General features: G+C 49.1%; 1 protein-coding gene across 1 annotated transcript; it reads left to right on the plus strand.

The window, feature by feature from the left end:
- On the plus strand, positions 1-17,425 carry LOC147096706 (NF-kappa-B inhibitor alpha-like). The gene is made up of 6 exons (XM_085973304.1): positions 1-921; positions 6,794-6,893; positions 9,599-9,824; positions 12,090-12,178; positions 12,996-13,250; positions 15,083-17,425. Exons 1-6 carry the CDS (start codon positions 671-673, stop codon positions 15,131-15,133), a joined length of 972 nt encoding a protein of 323 aa, XP_085829430.1. The 5' UTR covers positions 1-670; the 3' UTR covers positions 15,134-17,425.
- Positions 17,426-18,399: the final 974 nt, after the last annotated feature.

Genomic DNA, 18,399 nt, shown 5'->3' on the forward strand with positions numbered 1-18,399 from the left:
TTTTTAAAAGCCTGTTAATTTTCCTTCATTATTTTAAACACCTCATTCGGATCACCCCGTAACCTCCTCATTGCATTTAAAGCCCCATCAAGAACCAGTGTTCTGAAGTTAACACAGCAGGCTCGAATGGCCTACCCTCCTCCTCCTCCTCCCCCACCCCTTGCTCCCACTTCTTAAAATATCTGCAGCCGCGATGGGGATTTTTAAGTTTTAAATTTTGAGAAAATGTCGAAGGAAATGTTTAAAAACCCATTTCCTTCCGTTCGGTGCCTCTAAAATAATATATTTATAAATGCAACCCAGATTTTAAAAGTTTAAAAAAGTTGGGGAGGTTTTTTTTAAGACTCCAAAAAAGGAGGAAATTGGAAAAAGTTAATGGGGTTTCAATTTTTTTAAATAGAAAAGTACAGTAATATAATTAGTTACATTTAAAAAAAAGCACCCAGAGTCACATGTGTGGGATTCCCCTGTTCAACCTCAGACAAGTAGAGGCGGGGTTTGCTGGCAACAAAAGTTTTGGTAAGTCTCCACCTACTCCCCAGTCTGAAGGAACTATTCAAAGAGTGGAGTACAGAGTGTGGTCTGTCTACCAAAGTAAGCCACAACAACAAAAAAAGTCTAAAACAAAAAGGGGAAAATATCATTTAAAGTTGGGGAAAATAAAGAGACGATGGCTGATTTCTCGGTGAGTTTCACAGGGGAAACTGACCAGAACAGACGCAGGCATGTCAAACTGCAGGATGCCAAGTTTGGGCTGGAGGCCGACCGGCTGGACAGTGGGATCGACTCCATGCAAGAAGCGGATGAGAGCCTGACCAGTATATCCGATCAGATGGAACATTTACAGGTCAGCTGTGGGAGTGTGGAACAACAGCGCCGAGCCCAGGGCTGGACGTGGTTCAGGAGCGACGATGGGGACACGTAAGGCTCGCAATTTTGTTACAGTAATTCGATACATAAATGATTTCCATGAATGATTATTTAACATGAACGTAAAAAAAAAAATGAGGGTTGTTGTGGCTTTGAAGGTGACTTTCCGGCTAGGGATTTATCCACAATCTTGGGTCTTAAGCTGGGGTACTAAGGAAATAATTTATATAGCGCCTTTCACGACCTCCATACTTCCCCATTGAAGCCCTTTTGAAGTGGAGTCACTGTTGTAATGTAGGAAACGCGGCAGCCAATTTGCGCACAGCAAGCTCCCGCAAACAGCAATGTGATAATGACCGGATAATCTGTTTTAGTGATGTTGGTTGAGGGATAAATATTGGCCCCAGGACACCGGGGAGAATGCTTTCTCCCCCCCCCCCCCCCCACCAAGCTCTTCTTCGAAATAGGGTCTTTTACGTCTGCCCTCGCAGCCTCGGTACCGCGGCTCATCCGAAAGACGGCAGTGCGGCACTCCCTCGGCACTGCACTGGGAGCGTCCGCCTAGATTTTTGTGCTCCAGTCTCTGGACTGGGGACTTGAACCCCCATGACCTCCCGACTATGAGTAACATGTTTTAAAAAAATTGAACCCAATCAAAACCAAAGTCACAGTAAGCCCTTGTCGTGCTGCATTCCTTCAAATCAGAAGATAGTCCCGTTGAGCCATGGCTGACGCCCTCAGTCTAGCCTACGTTCTGGTTGTTCCGGTTCTGTGTAAACCGCGCCTTGTTGGGTCTGCCGCTGGTGAGTCCCCTTTACCATGTTTTCTTGCTTTAGCCGGGCCAGTGATGTGCAGTATGCAACTTGGTGAGAATGAAAGGGGAGGGGTTCTGTTTTAGCATCTTTTAAGATGAGAGGTAAAGCGGGGGAAGAGCGCAAAAGAATCTGTGTGGGGGAGAGAGAGGAAGGAGCAAGTAAGAATGTGAAGGAGAGGGAGGCAAGAGAGATGCAATCTATCCTAGTCCGAATGTACTTTAACACCGAGGCTGATTAAACAGAGAATCGTAGAAATTTACGGCACAGAAGGAGGCCATTCAGCCCATCGTGTCCGTGCAGATTGATCTTAAACATTTATCTTCACTCCAGACCCTGGATATGTCCATTAGGAAAACCAAATGACCCTTCCGCGTGTATAAGACAGGAAGAGGAGGAGGCCATTCAGCCCCTCGAGCCTGTAGTGTCAGCTGTGGCTCAGCGGGCAGCGCTCTCTCTCGCCTCTGAGTCAGAAGGTTGTGGATTCGAGTCCCACTCCAGGGACTTGAGCACAAAAATCTAGGCCGACGCTCCCAGCGCAGTGCTGAGGGAGCGCTGCACTGTCGGAGGTGCCGTCTTTCAGAGGAGACGTTAAACCGAGGCCCCGTCTGCGCTCTCGGGTGGACGTAAAAGATCCCACGGGCACTATTTTGAAGAAGAGCAGGGGGGAGTTCTCCCCGGTGTCCTGGGCCAATATTTATCCCTCAATCAACATGAGGAAAACAGATGATCTGGTCATTATCACATTGCTGTTTGTGGGAGCTTGCTGTGCGCAAATTGTTTTCCCACATTACAACAGTGACTACACTTCAAAAAGTACTTAATTGGCTTTAAAGTGCTTTGAGACGTCCGGTGGTCGTGAAAGGCGCTGGAGAAATGCAAGTCTTTCTTTTTCCTTGTACCAACATTCATGGCTGCTCTCGCCTAGATAGTCTGTTGATGGGCTATTTAAGAGTGGGAGCCAAATCCTGATGATTTTTTTTTTTCCCCCCCTCCTCCTCTCCCTATGTCCCTTCCGGCATGTTTCACTGGTTAGTCATCAGGACCGGGAATGCTCACTGATTTCCCCTCCCCCCTGCCTAATTCAGAGGGCACTGAAACCACTTTAGCGATTCCCAACACCCACCTCACCATCAACGTCTCCTTTTAGAAAAACATCATTGCTTCCGATTGTCTATCCTTGGGTATAAAATCCATTAAAAAAAAAATACAGTTTAATCCCCCCAACAAATGTAATGTTGAGGTTATAACTAATGAGGAAAGGCTGAACAGGATGGGGCTCTTTACTCTAGAAACAAGAAGGCTGAGGGGTGACCTGATCGAGGCCTTTAAAATTATGAAGGGGTTCAGTAGAGTAGACGTAGAGAGGATGTTTCCCCTTGTGAAGGGAGACCAAAACTAGGGGATCATCAATATACGATAGTCACTGATAAATCCAATGGGGAATTCAGGAGAAACTCCTTTGCCCACAGTGTGGTGAGAATGTGGAACTCGCTACCACAGGGAGTGGTTGAGGTGAATAGTATCGATGCATTTAAGGGGAAGCTGGATAAACACATGAGGGAGAAAGGAATAGAAGGGTATGCTGATGGGATGAGATGAAGAGCGGGTGGGAGGAGGCTCGTGCGGAGCAGGAACACCAGCACGGAGCAGTTGAACCGAATTTCCTGTTTGTGGATTGTAAATTCTATGGAATTCTGTGCTGTAAATTCTATGGAATTCTGTGCTGTAAATTCTGTGTAATTCCAAGTAATTTCCAAAGTCATTTTGTTCCGACTTTCTTTCCAAGTATCCCATGTGTTGTAGGTGAAAGTCCCTGCAGTTCTTGAGAAAGTCCAAGGAAATTCCCTGTGAGCAAAGGTTGGGGAAAATTCCTCGTTTTTTTTTCTTGGGTATTTCTTATTTGGCCTAATTGGCAGCTTGTCGTCATGTTACGTGCAGGCTCTAGGAGCTGTGGAGATAGAGATGGCCTGTTCTAGTAGAAAACCTCCCCTCTGCCAGTTTAACACGAGCTTGTTGTGAGAACATGAGTCACAATTTCTACCCTAGTGTTGCTAACCTGCACCTAAATAAATATTTGATATCGTACCCACCCTGCTATTAGACCGGTTATACAGAGGCAGCTATGAATAGAATTTGCTTGGTGTTTGGCCCAGTTTTTGGGCTATTTACACTGTATGACGTGGTATTGAGTAAGGGAGTCCCACCTGCTATCCCTTGTAGCAGCCATCCGGACTCCGAGCAACTAACTCGGTATAGTCCAGGGAGACACTAGATTGATCCCTGGGATGAGGGGGCTATCCTATGAGGAGAGATTGAGTAGATTAGGCCGAGATTCTCTGGAGTTTAGAAGAATGAGAGGTGATCTCATTGAAACATACAAGATTCTGAGGGGATTGACAGGGTAGATGCTGAGAGGTTGTTTCCCCCTGGCTGGAGTGTCTAGAACTAGGAGGCATAGTCTCGGGATAAGGGGTCGGTCATTTAAGACCGAGATGAGGAGGAATTTCTTCACTCAGAGGGTTGTGAACCTTTAGGATTCTCTCTACCCCAGAGGGCTGTGGATGCTGAATCGTTGAGTATATTGAAGGCTGAGATCGATAGATTTTTGGACTCTCGGGGAATCGAGGGATATGGAGATCGGGCTGGAAAGTGGAGTTGAGGTCGAAGATCAGCCATGATCTTATTGAATGGTGGAGCAGGCTCGAGGATGGGGGGGTGGTGGTGGCGTCTGGCTGACCCCTGCTCCTAATTCTTATGAATATGGGACATTCCTGTTTTGACCTGGCTTGGTTACAAAGCAGGCAGTGAATTTTTTTTTTGCGCACTGACCATTGGGGAAACCCAGATGGAAATGTCTTGATTCGAACGCATAAAGGTGTTTGAGGTGGGGTGTGGGGGGGAAAGAAATAGCTCGCCCTACACCATGAGAGAATTAACCGACTGAAAGAGGACCGAGAATGACTGATGCAGAGGTAAAGCACTCGTGGGCTTGGACTTAAATGACTCACCTGTTGGCTGGCTCGTGCTTCAGTGACCTTCGACCCCCCCACCACCCCCTGACGCATGTCCCCTGGGAGGCGAGTGCTGCTTTAGTGACTTCCCCCAATTATGGGCAGCTTAATTTCTCACCCATTAACATTGGCAGAAAAAAAAGTGTCTGCAGTCTCTTCAACAGCAATAACGTGCATTTACATAGCGCCTTTAATGTAGTAAGACGTTCCCCAAGGGCGCTTCACAGGAGCGAAAATCAGACACCGAACCACATAAGGAAATGTTAGTACAATAGCAAAATACTGCGGATGTTGGAAATCCGAAATAACAACAGAAAATGCTGGAAAAACTCAGCAGGCCAGGCAACATCCGTGGAGAGAGAAAGAGAGTCAACGTTTCAGGTCGAAACCCTTCGTCAGGACTGAGGAAAAACACAGGAAATGAAACAGATTAAAAGGCCAGTTTGGGGGCTGGGAAATGGGGATGAAAGAACAAAAAAGAAGTGAAGAGACATTAAGAGGTATTCAAAACCAGACGAGATGGTGGTCGGACTAGTGGAGACAAAAGACGGCTCCAGATGAGGTGTGAAATACGCTGGCAGAATGGGAGACAGCTGCCGTGTGGGAGAGAGAAAAAAAAGGGGAAGGGCACAAAACAAAGGTGTGGATAAAAATGTTAGGACCAAAGGCCTGGTCAAAGAGGTAGGTCTTAAGGAGAAGGAAGAGGGAGAGGTCTAGAGAGAGAATTCCAGACCTTAAGAATTAGGAGCTGGAGTCGGCCCCTCGAGCCTGCTCCGCCATTCAGTAAGATCACGGTTGATCTTCGACCTCATCTCCACTTTCCCGCCCGATCCCCCATATCCCTCAGAGTGCAGAAATCTCTCGATTAGGGCCCAGGCAGCTGAAGGCACGGCCGCCAATGGTGGGGTGAAGGAAATGGGGGGGGGGTGGAATACGCAAGAGGTTTATTATCCCGAAAGCAAAATACTGCAGGGATTCTGTAGGGCAGCGTCTGCGGAGAGAGAAAACCAGGGTTAACGTTTCAGGTCGATGACCCTTCGTCAGTTGTGACAAAGGGTCATCGACCTGAAATGTTAACCCTGTTTCTCTCTCCACAGATGCTGCCAGGCTTACTGTCTCCTTGTGTGGCTTCGGTGTCGAGTATTGTCTGATTTACGCTCCTGTGAAGCTCCTTGGGACGTTTTAAGAACATAAGAAATAGGAGCAGGAATAGGCCACTTGGCCCCTCGAGCCTGCTCCGCCATTCAATAAGATCATGGCTGATCTTGGGCTCAAAACCACTTCCCCGCCCGCTCCCCATAACCCTTCACTCCCTTATCTTGCAAAAATCTGTCTATCTCCACCTTAAATGTATTTAATGACCCAGCCTCCACGGCTCTCTGGGGCAGAGAATTCCACAGATTTACGACCCTCCGAGAGAAGAAATTCCTCCTCATCTCAGTTCTAAAAGGGCGACCCTTTATTCTGAAACTGTGTCCCCCGAGTTCTAGATTTCCCCACGAGGGGAAACATCCTCTCTGCATCTACCTTGTCGAGCCCCCTCAGTATCTTATATGTTTCGATAAGATCACCTCTCATTCTTCTAAATTCCAATGAGTATAGACCCAACCTGCTCAACCTTTCTTCGTAAGTCAACCCCTCATCTCAGGAATCAACCGAGTGAATCGTCTCTGAACTGCCTCCAATGCAAGTATATCCTTCCTTTAAGTTTTACTGGAGTAAAGATGCTGTATAAAGACAATTTGTTTGGATGAGGAGGGGTGTGGGAGAGGAAATTGGAGCATAAGGAAATAGTTCTAGATTTAACAGGTTTTTTATGTACCTTCCCTTCCCCTGTTATGAAACCAATGGGACCTTTTACAGTAAGAATTGATTCTGGAATTCCCCTTCTCGATGTGTCAGCATCGCACCACTGCTTTGCTTTCGCTTCACAGCTGCCGCCCAATGTGGAAATAGTTACTCACTTCCATGCTGTCGGGCAGACATGGGAATTCTCAGGAAGTTCCTGCCCTGTGTGTGTTCTCAGCCACGTCGTTCCCCCGGACCCCCTCACCATTGCTTATTTTTCATCTCTCTCTCTCTTTCCTTTTTCCTCAGGTTTCTCCATCTGGCCATTCTGCACAAGCGCCCGGATATTGCCAGCTTCCTCTTGAAGTCCGAACCAGCCGTTGTCGACCTTTGCAACAAATCCCGGCAGGTGAGTCTCATCTTGCCTCCATCACCGTCTAGCTGCAGGACAACGCTCCGCACCGCCCCCCCGTGACAAGAAGGGATATAGAAAGAATGGGGGAATCTAGAACTAGGGGGCGTAGTTTCAGAATAAGGGGGCACCCTTGTAAATCGGAAATGAGGAGGAATTTCTTCTCAGAGGGTCGTGAATCTGTGGAATTCTCTTCCCCAGGGAGCTGTGGAGGCTGGACCACTGAATATATTTAAGGTGGAGATAGGCAGATTTTTGAACGATAAGGGAGTCAAGGGTTATGGGGAGCGGGCAGGGAAGTGGAGTTGAGGCCAAGATCAGATCAGCCATGATCTTATTGAATGGCGGAGCAGGCTCAAGGGGCCGAATGACCTCCTCTTGCTCCTACGTCTTATGTAAAGAAAGAACTCTGCTGCCCTGTATCCTAACTCACACCGAGTCCTGTTCACCCATCATCCCCCCTGTTGCTCGTTGACCTACATTGGCTCCCGGTCCGGCAACACCTCGAATTTAAAATGCAACATGTAATCTAAAATCGGTTTGACCTCGCCAGATTAAACTTAGCAAAGGACTGGCTCTTTCACCATAGCAACCGTGGGTTTGTGGAGTAAAATTGAAGATGGTACCAAATTTTCCGTGCCTCTGTCACCTTTAGACTCGACTATTCCAACGCTCTCCTGGCCCCGCCTCCCATCTTCTACCCTCCGTAAACTTGAGCTCATCCCAAACTCGGCTGCCCCCCCCCCCCCACCCCGTGTCCTAACTCGCCCCGAGTCCCGTTCACCCATCACCGCCTGCGCTCGCTGGCCTACACTGGCTCCCGGACCGGCAACGCCTCAATTTTTTAAAATTCTCATCCTCGTGTTCAAATTCCCTCCGTGGCCTGCTCGCCCCACTTCTCCCTATCTCTGGTACCCCCTACAACCCTCTGAGAACTCGGCGCTCCTCCGATTCTGGCCTCTTGCACATCCCGCACTCCCATAATCCCACCAATGGCGGCTGTGCCATCAGCCATCTAAGACAAGCCTCTCTTTGACCAATCTTTTAGTCACCCCTCCTACAATAAATGAGTTAGATGACCAGTTAATCTGTTTTTTTTTAATTCATTTATGGGATGTGGGCGTCGCTGGCAAGGCCAGCGTTTATTGCCCATCCCTAATTGCCCTTGAGAAGGTGGTGGTGAGCCGCCATCTTGAACCGCTGCAGTCCATGTGGTGAAGGTGCTCCCACAGTGCTGTTAGGGAGAGAGTTCCAGGATTTTGACCCAGCGACGATGAAGGAACGGCTGATATATTTCCAAGTCAGGATGGTGTGTGACTTGGAGGGGAACTTTGAGGTGGTGGTGTTCCCATGCGCCTGCTGCCCTTGTCCTTCTAGGTGGTGGAGGTCACAGGTTTGGGAGGTGCTGCCGAAGAAGCCTTGGCGAGTTGCTGCAGTGCATCTTGTAGATGGTACACACTGCAGCCACGGTGCGCCGGTGGTGGAGGGAGTGAATGTTTAAGGTGGTGGATGGGGTGCCAATCAAGCAGGCTGCTTTGTCCTGTATGGTGTTGAGCTTCTTGTGTTGTTGGAGCTGCACTCATCCAGGCAAGTGGAGAGTATTCCATCACACTCCTGACTTGTGCCTTGTAGATGGTGGAAAGGCTTTGGGGAGTCAGGAGGTGAGACAGTCGCTGCAGAATACCCAGCGTCTGACCTGCTCTTGTTGCCACAGTATTTATGTGGCTGGTCCAGTTAAGTTTCTGGTCAATGGTGACCCCCAGGATGTTGATGGTGGGGGATTCGGCGATGGTAATGCCGATGAATGTCAAGGGAAGGTGGTTAGAGTCTTGCTTGTTGGAGATAGTCATTGCCTGGCACTTCTGTGGCGCGAATGCAAAATTATCCCTCTGAACTTTAAAAGGGGTGGAGATTATGTGTGAATCAAATATGAAAATATTGGAAATACACAGCGGGTGTACGGACGGGCCATCAGAGATTTGTTTGTTCTTACAAAGAGCCGGCACATGGACAATGGGCCGAATGGCCTATCATTCCATGATTCTACAAGGCCTGTTGGAATCTGAAGCAGAATGAGACCGGTTAAAGTTTCAGATGTGACCCTTCAGACACCTGCAATCTGCCATTTCCTGTTATTTATCTGAGATTTACAGAATCAGCGGGTTTTTACTTCATCTTTGCTCCTGTGTCATGGGTAACCTGCCGTTTAATTTTATTGAAGCGGTTCAGTGGGAGGCACACTCTCTCGCCTCAGAGTTAGAAGGTTGTGGGTTCAAGTCCCCACTCCAGAGACTTGAGCACGAAAATCTAGGCTGACACTCCAGTGCAGTGCTGAGGGAGTGCTGCACTGTCGGAGGTGCCGTCTTTCGGATGAGACGTTAAACCGAGGCCCCGTCTGCCCCCTCAGGTGGACGTAAAAGATCCTATGGCACTATTTCGAAGAGTTCTCCCCGGTGTCCTGGGGCCAATATTTATCCCTCAACCAACATCACTAAAAACAGATTATCTGGTCATGCTCACATTGCTGTTTGTGGGAGCTTGCTGTGTGCAAATTGGCTGCCGTGTTACCTACATTACAATAGTGACTACAATTCAAAAAGCACTCTTCACTGGCTGTAGGGCGCTTTGGGGTGTATGACAGGCGCTATGTAAATGCAAGTCTTTGAAGATTTCACTCATTTTTCTTTTCTTTGATTTTCCAGAGCCCCTTGCACTTGTCGGTGATCATGAACATGCCGGAGGTGACCAGGGACCTGGTCCAGGCTGGGGCGGACCGGGAGATCGTGGACACCCTCGGGAACACCGCGCTGCACCTCGCCTGCGACCGGGGGGACCTGGATTGCATTAACTCGCTCCTCCACCCGATGGGTGCCGGCAACATCACGCTGCAGCGCCAACCGCAGGACCTGGGAATTCGCAATTACTACGGTATTTACCTGCATGTTTGCTCCAGCCAGGCACTAGCGCGCAGCAGAATAAACGCACAGCTAGCGACGCAACGAGAATTTATTAATACAGGAAACTTTCGATTTACCGGCACCTAAATAACCGGAAATCTTGGTTAACCAGCAAAATTCAGGAGTAGGTTCAGGTAACTTTTATTACTTGCCTTCCTCCATTTGTTGCTGTGCAGGGGTGTGGCTGCAGCTGTTGCTAAGCTACAGAGACGCTTGCAACTTGTGGCCATTGTTCTGAAGCTGTTGGGTTTGTTGCTTTAGAGCTCCGTATCTTTTACTATAGCGTTCGATTATCCGGAATTTTTGATGAACCGGCGTCCCGTCGGTGCCGGATTTAAAAAAAAGTTTCCTGTACGATGGCAAAATACTGCGGATGCTGGAAATCCAAAATAATAACAGAAAACGCTGGAAATACTCAGCAGGCCAGGCAGCATCCGTGGAGAGAGAAACAGAGTTAACGTTTCAGGTCAATGACCTTTCGTCAGAACTGGAAAAAAAAAAGCAGGGAAAGGGATAGATTTTTAAAGCAATTAGGGGCTGGGAAAAGGGGGAGGGGATGAAAGAACAAACTGGAAGGTCTTCATTCACACTTCATCTAGAGCCATCCTTTGTTCCTTGAATGTCTCTCACTCTCTCCTGCTTTCTATCCTATCTCTGACCTTCCCGTTTGTTCTTTCATCCCCTCCCCCTTTTCCCAGCCCCCACTTGCTTTAAAATCTATTCCCTTTTCCTGCTTTTTTTTTCCAGTTCTGCCGAGGGGTCTTCGACCTGAAACGTTAACTCTGTTTCTCTCTCCACGGATGCTGCCCTGACCTGCTGAGTATTTCCAGCGTTTTCTGTTGTTGTTCAGTATTTATTAAGACTGATTGCACAGTTCTGGTCTTCATACCATAAAAAGGGCGTCGAAGCACAGGAGAAAGTCCAAAACAGATTTGCAAGGATAGTACCAGAGAGATTGCAGCGTTTGGGAAAGATTGAACAGGTTGGGGCTTATTTCTTTAGACTAGAGAAGACTTAGAGGAGACTCGATGGAGGTCTTTGAAGTTGTGAATGGGTTGGACAGGATAGATGTGGAGAGAAGGTTTCCACTTGTAGGAGAATCCAAAATTTGGGGCCATAAATACAAGATAGTCGCTGATCAATCCAATAGGGAAATGAGGAGAAATGTCTTTACTCAGAGAGTGGTTAGGATGTGGAACTCGCTACCATAGAATCATAGAATAGTACAGCACAGAAAGAGGCCATTTGGCCCATCGAGTCTGCGCCGGCTACCACAGGAAGTGGCTGAGGCAAATAGCTTAGTTGCTTTCAAAAGGAAACTAGACGAGTACATGAGAGAAAAGGGAATCGAAAGATAGGCTGAAAGGCTGAGATGAGGCAGGTGGAACAGGAGGAGGCTCGCGTGGAATATAAAAACCAGCACAGACTGGTTGGGCCAAATGGCCTGTTTCGGTGCTGTATCTTCTTTGTAAGTCCCTGACTCCTTGCTGAGGTACAGTTACATCAACACTGGAAGGGGCCCTTCGCAATTCACCCAGCTTGCCACTTCCTCATGCGCGACGCTGTAGAGTGAATGTCAGTAGGCTATTCAACTGTGGGAGCATCACAGCCAAGTCTTATCCTGTCCTCGCCTGATATGTGCGCGCACAGGCAAGCACACTTCCACTAGGTGATCACCGGTAATGGCGAATGGCTGATAGACACTCAGCACCCCAGCCCCCAACCTCGGGGTGCTGAGGCCAATTAAAGTGCCCAAACTGAGACCCGCTCACCCGGGGCAGTCCAAGAATTGAACCTAGAAACATAGAAGATAGGAGCAGGAGTAGGCCATTCGGCCCCTCGAGCCCACTCCACCATTTAATAAGATCATGGTTGATCATCCAAATTCAGTGCCCTGTCCCTGCTTTCTCCCCATACCCCTTGATCCCTTTAGCCTTAAGAAATATATCCAACTCCTTCTTGAATATATTTAATGAATTGGCCTCAACTGCCTTCTGTGGTAGAGAATTCCACAGGTTCACCACTCTCTCTGGGTGAAGAAATTCCTCCTCATCTCAGTCCTCAATGGCTTTATCCCAGGACCGTCCTGCACTTGAAGGCTCAGTCCTACACTGGGCGGTGCCCTCGCCCAGTTGAAAATGAACTTTTTTAGAATGTGGTTTGAACGCGCTGTGTGGGCGCGCACGCCTCGATGATCCGAGTGTTAAAGGCCGGTCTCTCTCTCCCTCCATTACAGGTCATACCTGTCTTCACATCGCGGCCATGAAAGGAGACTGTGAAACCATGCGACAACTGCTTGCTTCAGGAGCCAACATTAACGCTCAGGTAAGTCTTCCACTCGCCTGCCAAGTTGCACATGGTGTTGTTGTGTATATTGTACCTACAGGAAAGACTTGCATTTCTATTGCGCCTTTCACAACCTCCAGACGTCCCAAAGTGCTTTACAGCCAATGAAGTACTTTTTTTGAAGTGTAGTCACTGTTGTAATGTAGGAAACGCGGCAGCCAATTTGCGCACAGCAAGCTCCCACAAACAGCGACGTGATAATGAGCAGATCATCTGTTTTTTTACTGATGTTAGTTGAGGGAGGAGAACTCCCCCCCCCCCCCCCCCCCCCCCCTCCTCTTCGAAATAGTGGCCGTGGGATATTTTACGTTCGGGGGCCTTGGTTTAACGCCTCATCTGTTGTAATGTTAAGACACATGGCGGCCGATTTTGCGCACAGCCAGCTCCCACAAGACCCTCCCCATTGTGGGTCATTGCCTTCAGGACAGATGCGGGGGGGTGCCGTAAGAAAACTACTAGGCACTTTGGTCTAAGCGTTAAACAAAGCTTTAATCAACTGTTTTTCAACATGGAGATCTAGTTGTGTCCTTCACTAGTTCCTGTTAAAGAATGTCCTGAGCAAGCTGGGCCCATGCCCGAGTATTTATACTCTCCCTGGACAGCGCCACCAGCAGGCTGCCCAGTATTATTTCATAAGTCATTTCCACATGGATGACAAGATTCATGTCAGGGGGGAAAGAAACAAAGTGGGAGCGGGGCGGAGCGGGGGAAACTCTTTTTTGTCTCTCTGATACCGCAGCAGCAACTCCGCGGTTGGAATAAATCGTGACTGTTTTCTCTTTGGTCCTGCCGACAGGAACCCAACAGCGGGAGGACGGCCCTGCACCTGGCGGTCGAGTTCCAGAGCCGGGAGGTGGTGCAGCTCCTCATTGAACACGGGGTGGACGTCAACTGGCTGACTTACAACGGCTGCACGGCCTTCCACCTGACGGCGGGTCGGCCCGACCGAGAGATCCAAGAGCGGCTTTTCCAGCTGACCAACTCTTTGCTCATCCCGCTGTACGAGGACTCCGACTCCGACGCAGAGTGGGACCTCCGGTCGGATTGTGATGTGAGTGCCTCTCCGTAAGATCGCCAGTAAACGCTGTCGCCAATAGTTCAGTGGAAGTGTGTGTGTCTGTGCATGGCCATTGGCCTCAGTCCCTCTCGAATTACAGAGGAGTAAACAAATCAGGGAAGAGTTCTAGTGCAAGCGTGAGAAAAGAAAGAACTTGCATTTCTATAGCGCCTTTCATGACCTCAGGATGTCCCAAAGTGCTTAACAGGCAATGAAGTACTTTTTGAAGTGTAGTCACTGTTGTAATGTAGGAAACGCGGCAGTCAATTTGCGCAAAGCAAGCTCCCACAAACAGTAATGTGATAATGACCAGATCATCTGTTTTTAGTGATGTTGATTGAGGGATAAATATTGGCCCCAGGACACCGGGGAGAACTACCCTGCTCGTCTTCGAAATAGTGGCCGTGGGATCTTTTACGTCCACCTGAGAGGGCAGACGTGGCCTCGGTTTAATGTCTCATCCGAAAGACGGCACCTCCGACAGTGCAGCACTCCCTCAGCACTGCACTGGGAGTGACTGCCTAGATTTCGTGCTCCAGTCTCTTGGAGTGTGAACGTTAGGTGAGGATGGGGCTGTGCTGCCCTCCTCAATGGAATAGCCAAGGCTGTGCCTGGACCAGGGCCTCAAGCACTCGCAACGGCAGATTGAGCCCTGGGAATTCCGGCTCGGTCCTACTTGCCCGGGTATTTCTCACTCGCTGATTTATCCGATTTTGAAATTCATGGAGAAGGTCTATCCTGTGCATTATTGCCTCATTGGTGGATGACTCCTAAATCGGAACACACAGATCGGATAGTATCAGCTACTTCAGATACATAGAAGTTACAACACGGAAATAGGTCACTCTGCTTAACAACGACGTGTATTTATATAGCGCCTTTAACGTAGTAAAACATCCCAAGGCGCTTCACAGGAGCGATTATCAAACAAAATTTGACACCGAGCCACATAAGGAGATATTAGGGCACGTGACCAAAAGCTTGGTCACAGAGGTCGGTTTTAAGGAGCATCTTAAAGGAGGAGAGAGAGGCGGAGAGGTTTAACATAGAAGAAACATAGAAAAATAGGAGCAGGAGTCGGCCCTTCGAGCCTGCTCCGCCGTTCAATATGATCATGGCTGATCCTCTATCTCAATCCCGCTCTCTCCCCAAACCCCTTGATGCCTTTTGTGTCTAGGAATTCCAGAGCTCAGGGCCCAGGCAGCTGAAGGCACGGCCGCCAATGGTGGAGCGATTAAAATGGGGGATGCGCAAGAGGCCAGAATTGGAGGAGTGCGGAGATCTCGGAGGGGTGTAGGGCTGGAGGCGGTTACAGAGATAGGGAGGGGGCGAGGCCACAGAGGGATTTGAGAACAAGGATAAGAATTTTAAAATCGAGGTATTGCTTAATCAGTTCGTGTTGGCAATTACCTGCCAGGCACAGATGAGAGCTAATGACAACAAGGATTTAGACTTTCTACATGGCCCCTAAAACTCCATGGAACGCAGTTAAATGGTCAACAAGGACCAAAGGTTTGGACATCCCCCATCTAGGCCCAAACATGAAGAATAGCTACTTGGGTGAAGTACCAAAGGGAGCATTGGTGGAACATAGGAACAGGAGGCCATTCAGCCCCTCGCTCCTGTTCCACCATTCAATGAGATCGTGGCTGATCTGCCTCTTAACTCCATTTAACTGCCTTGGTTCCATAACCCTTAATACTCTTACCCAACAAAAATCTAGAACTGCACCCCAGCATGAGACAGCACCCTTGGGGGAGAGGAGGGGAGAAGTGGGATTATAAGGGGGAAAAAAAGCTAACCGGTTTCTGATTCCTGTCTTACAGATGCCTCTAGATTATGACGATCTTCAGATTGGAGGCCATTCTCTCCACTGAATACCCAGCGCACTTGCTGCAGTGCAGTGGCCTGTGATTCCAACTATGACGACGATCGTGTCATTGAAGAGGAACTACCAGCAGACGACGTCCGCCCAGGATCACCGTCTCTCTCCCACCACCCCCCCCCCCCCACCCCACTCTTCCCCACCCCAAGAGGTATGGGCACCCCGACGTTCTCAAGGTCCAACCACAGCATGTTGGAATCCTGTGTGTATCCTCTGGGCACCCGTGAAGCTCACTGAAACTTCAAAAACCAACGCTTTGAGAGAGAGGCTGTACAAAGCAAGGTGGAAAAGAGAGCGGCTCATGCGGGAGATGGGTGGATAACATATGGACATAGGAAATTGCCGGGTAGGGAAAGACCAGATGCTCCGTCAAGCCTGACCCCCCACGCATGAAGGCTGGAGTAGCGTGACTAAAGACTTTATTCACCCCCCACCCCCCCCCCCCCCACCGCCCTCCCTCCCGTGGCCATATAATCTCCTGACTGGGGAAGCGGGGTGCGTTAACGTGTTACAAGACTGACAATAGGGGTTGGGTAGATGGTGGAGAAGGGGCAGCTTTGCCTTCGCTTCCTTCCGTTCAGCCTTGTCATTGGCCTGCAAGGCGACCACTGGTCACAAGGGTTAACTTGTGACCGACGTATGACTTGAAGAGTAGCCTCCCCAAGAAGGGACTGAGTCACTTTGCGGCTCCCTGCGCTGAGAGTTCGGTGGATGTGTATAAACTGACAGAGGTGCGATTGTGGGTGGGGAAATGAAGCTGGATTTTAAACCCCATCCCGCTGGCCGACCGCCCCCCCCCCCCCATCTCGCACAAAGATAGTATATACAGAGTGAGAGTATGCACTGTGACACGGTGTGAACTAAAAGCCAATAGCGTTGGGTGGTGCAGTGGTTCAGAAGCTATCCTTTAGGATCTGGGACTTTGGTTCAAGTCTACTCTTGGCTAGTGGGATAAAGGTCTCTTCTGTTGACTGTAGTTCGAGGTCGACAGGGAATGAAGAGAAGCCGCCTCAACCCAGTTCCTACTGAGCGTTGGCCCACAGCGCACAACCCCCTCAAATTTGGGGTTCTCGTGCAGAGGGGCCACGGGGGGGGGGGGTGGTGGTGCTGGTGTCAGAATTGGAGGCTCTTCTGAGGATCGGACTGAGCTGCAGCCTAGCGGGAGCTTTATTCTACATCTAACCAGGGCCCGTGCCTGAGCTGGGAGAGCTTGGTGCCGACACTGGGTGACACAAAAGTCTTCCAGTCCCTTTGCTAGCGTCCCTCACTGCGACTTGGCACCGATAAACCGGCCCAGGTATGAATCGCGTGACGCAACGTCCCATTCCCCTAACTCCACCGTGACCGTGTTTCTTCCTGAGGGTTTAACAGCTTCTCTTCATGGCGGGAAGATGCAGCGACGTTTCTCAGGGTTACGATGACATTGCTGAACTGCCTGAGCTGATTCTTCATCAACATCAAGTCCACCACGCCTGTAACACCCTTTGTTACTGTCTTGTGTTTCTCACGAATCCTTTCCCGATCAATTGTTCATCTGGTTATATGACGGAATCCTCGTACCCACTCTCCCCTCCCGGCCGCCGCCAGCGCCTGATTACCAGCGGACTCCGTCACACGTGGCAAATTGCTCGACACTGGCACAATGGACACTAATCCTTTTATTCATGTCTGTGTGACTCGAGGACGGGGATGAATTGGGGGATCCCTGTAGACCCTGTATGTGACGATAGGGAAGCTGAACTGGAAATTAAATATTCTGGATTGTGTACAAGACTGATTGAGGAAGGAATGATGTTTTTGCGAGTTTTGTTAACCTTTACAATGCCAATTCTGACTTGTGCGCATTGTCACGCGGGGAATAAATTTGTCTGTGGGCAATAGCGTAAAACGGGCGATTAGTGAAGCGGGCATGGGCTGTTGGGAGGAAGAGGAGCGGGACACGGATGGTATCGAATAAAACGGTGAAAACAATCTGACATTAATTAATCATTATAATTCACCTAATATTATATTTCATATACCAGTCCAAGAAGGGATGGCATTGACCTGTCTTGTCCATAGAATTAGCGCAACACAGCAACTGTGTTTTGTTGGACATCTCCGCTTTATTTATATTATTATTACAAAACTGCTGAAGACTTTACTCTGCTGCATTGTGATGTTTTCTACGGCATTTAACAAAGACTGAAAAACCGCACAGGACACATGAAATATTCCTACATTTGTACATAACGTGTTATAAATTTTATTTTTTTACATTAAAAAATGATCAGTAAATATTGCCGGTGCTGCTTTGTGTTTTTTTTGTTGTCTGGAGGAATCTGAGCGGGATTTAAATGTTTTATGCCGGGCTGGTTGGGTGTGACATAAGAACATAAGAAGTAGGAGCAGGAGTAGGCCATACGGCCCCTCGGGCCTGCTCCGCCATTCAATAGGATCATGGCTGATCCGAACCTAGACTCACGTCCACTTCCCTGCCCGCTCCCCGTAACCCCTAATTCCCTTATCAGCTAGGAAACTGTCTATCTCCGTTTTAAATTTATTTAATGTTGCAGCTTCCACAGCTCTCTGAGGTAGCAAATTCCATAGATTTACCACCCTCTGAGTGAAGAAGTTTCTCCTCATCTCAGTTTTGAAAGGGCAGCCCCTTATTGATGGGTGATGGCCGTGATTTCTCCCCCACCCCGCCATGCCAAGTTACCGCTCTCGGATCTACCAGCAGGTGGCGGTGATGGGGTGAGACTCGCCACCCCTCTTTTCCCCCCCCCCCCCCCCCAAAACGGCGGGTGGGGGGGTGAATCAAAAGGGACAAGTTGTAGGCAGGGTCTGTCTCGCATCACTGACACTGGGAGACGATTGCGAGCAAGTCTCCCGGCCCTGCTTTTTATATTTTATGGGCGACGGCGGGAAAACAATACAGTGAAATTGGGGAGACCAAACGCAGATTGGGCGACCGCTTTGCGGAACGCCTCCGTTCAGTCCGTAAGGGTGACCCTGAGCTTCCGGTCGCCTGTCACTTTAATTCTCTGCTCCACTCCCACTCTGACCTCTCTGTCCTCGGCCTCTTACACTGTTCCAATGAAGCTCAATGTAAGCTCGAGGAACAGCACCTCGTCTATCAATTAGGCACTTTACAGTCTTCAGGACTCGACATAGAGTTCAACAATTTCAGACTATAACCCCTCAGGCTGTTTATGATTTTGCCATCCCCATTTGCAGCATATTATCTCTCCTACCTCCTACCCTAGCACAGAATTC

This window comes from Somniosus microcephalus, chromosome 34 (genome assembly GCF_052327205.1).
Source record: "Somniosus microcephalus isolate GS21.2 chromosome 34, FLI_Smic_1.0, whole genome shotgun sequence".
Lineage (NCBI taxonomy): Eukaryota > Metazoa > Chordata > Chondrichthyes > Squaliformes > Somniosidae > Somniosus > Somniosus microcephalus.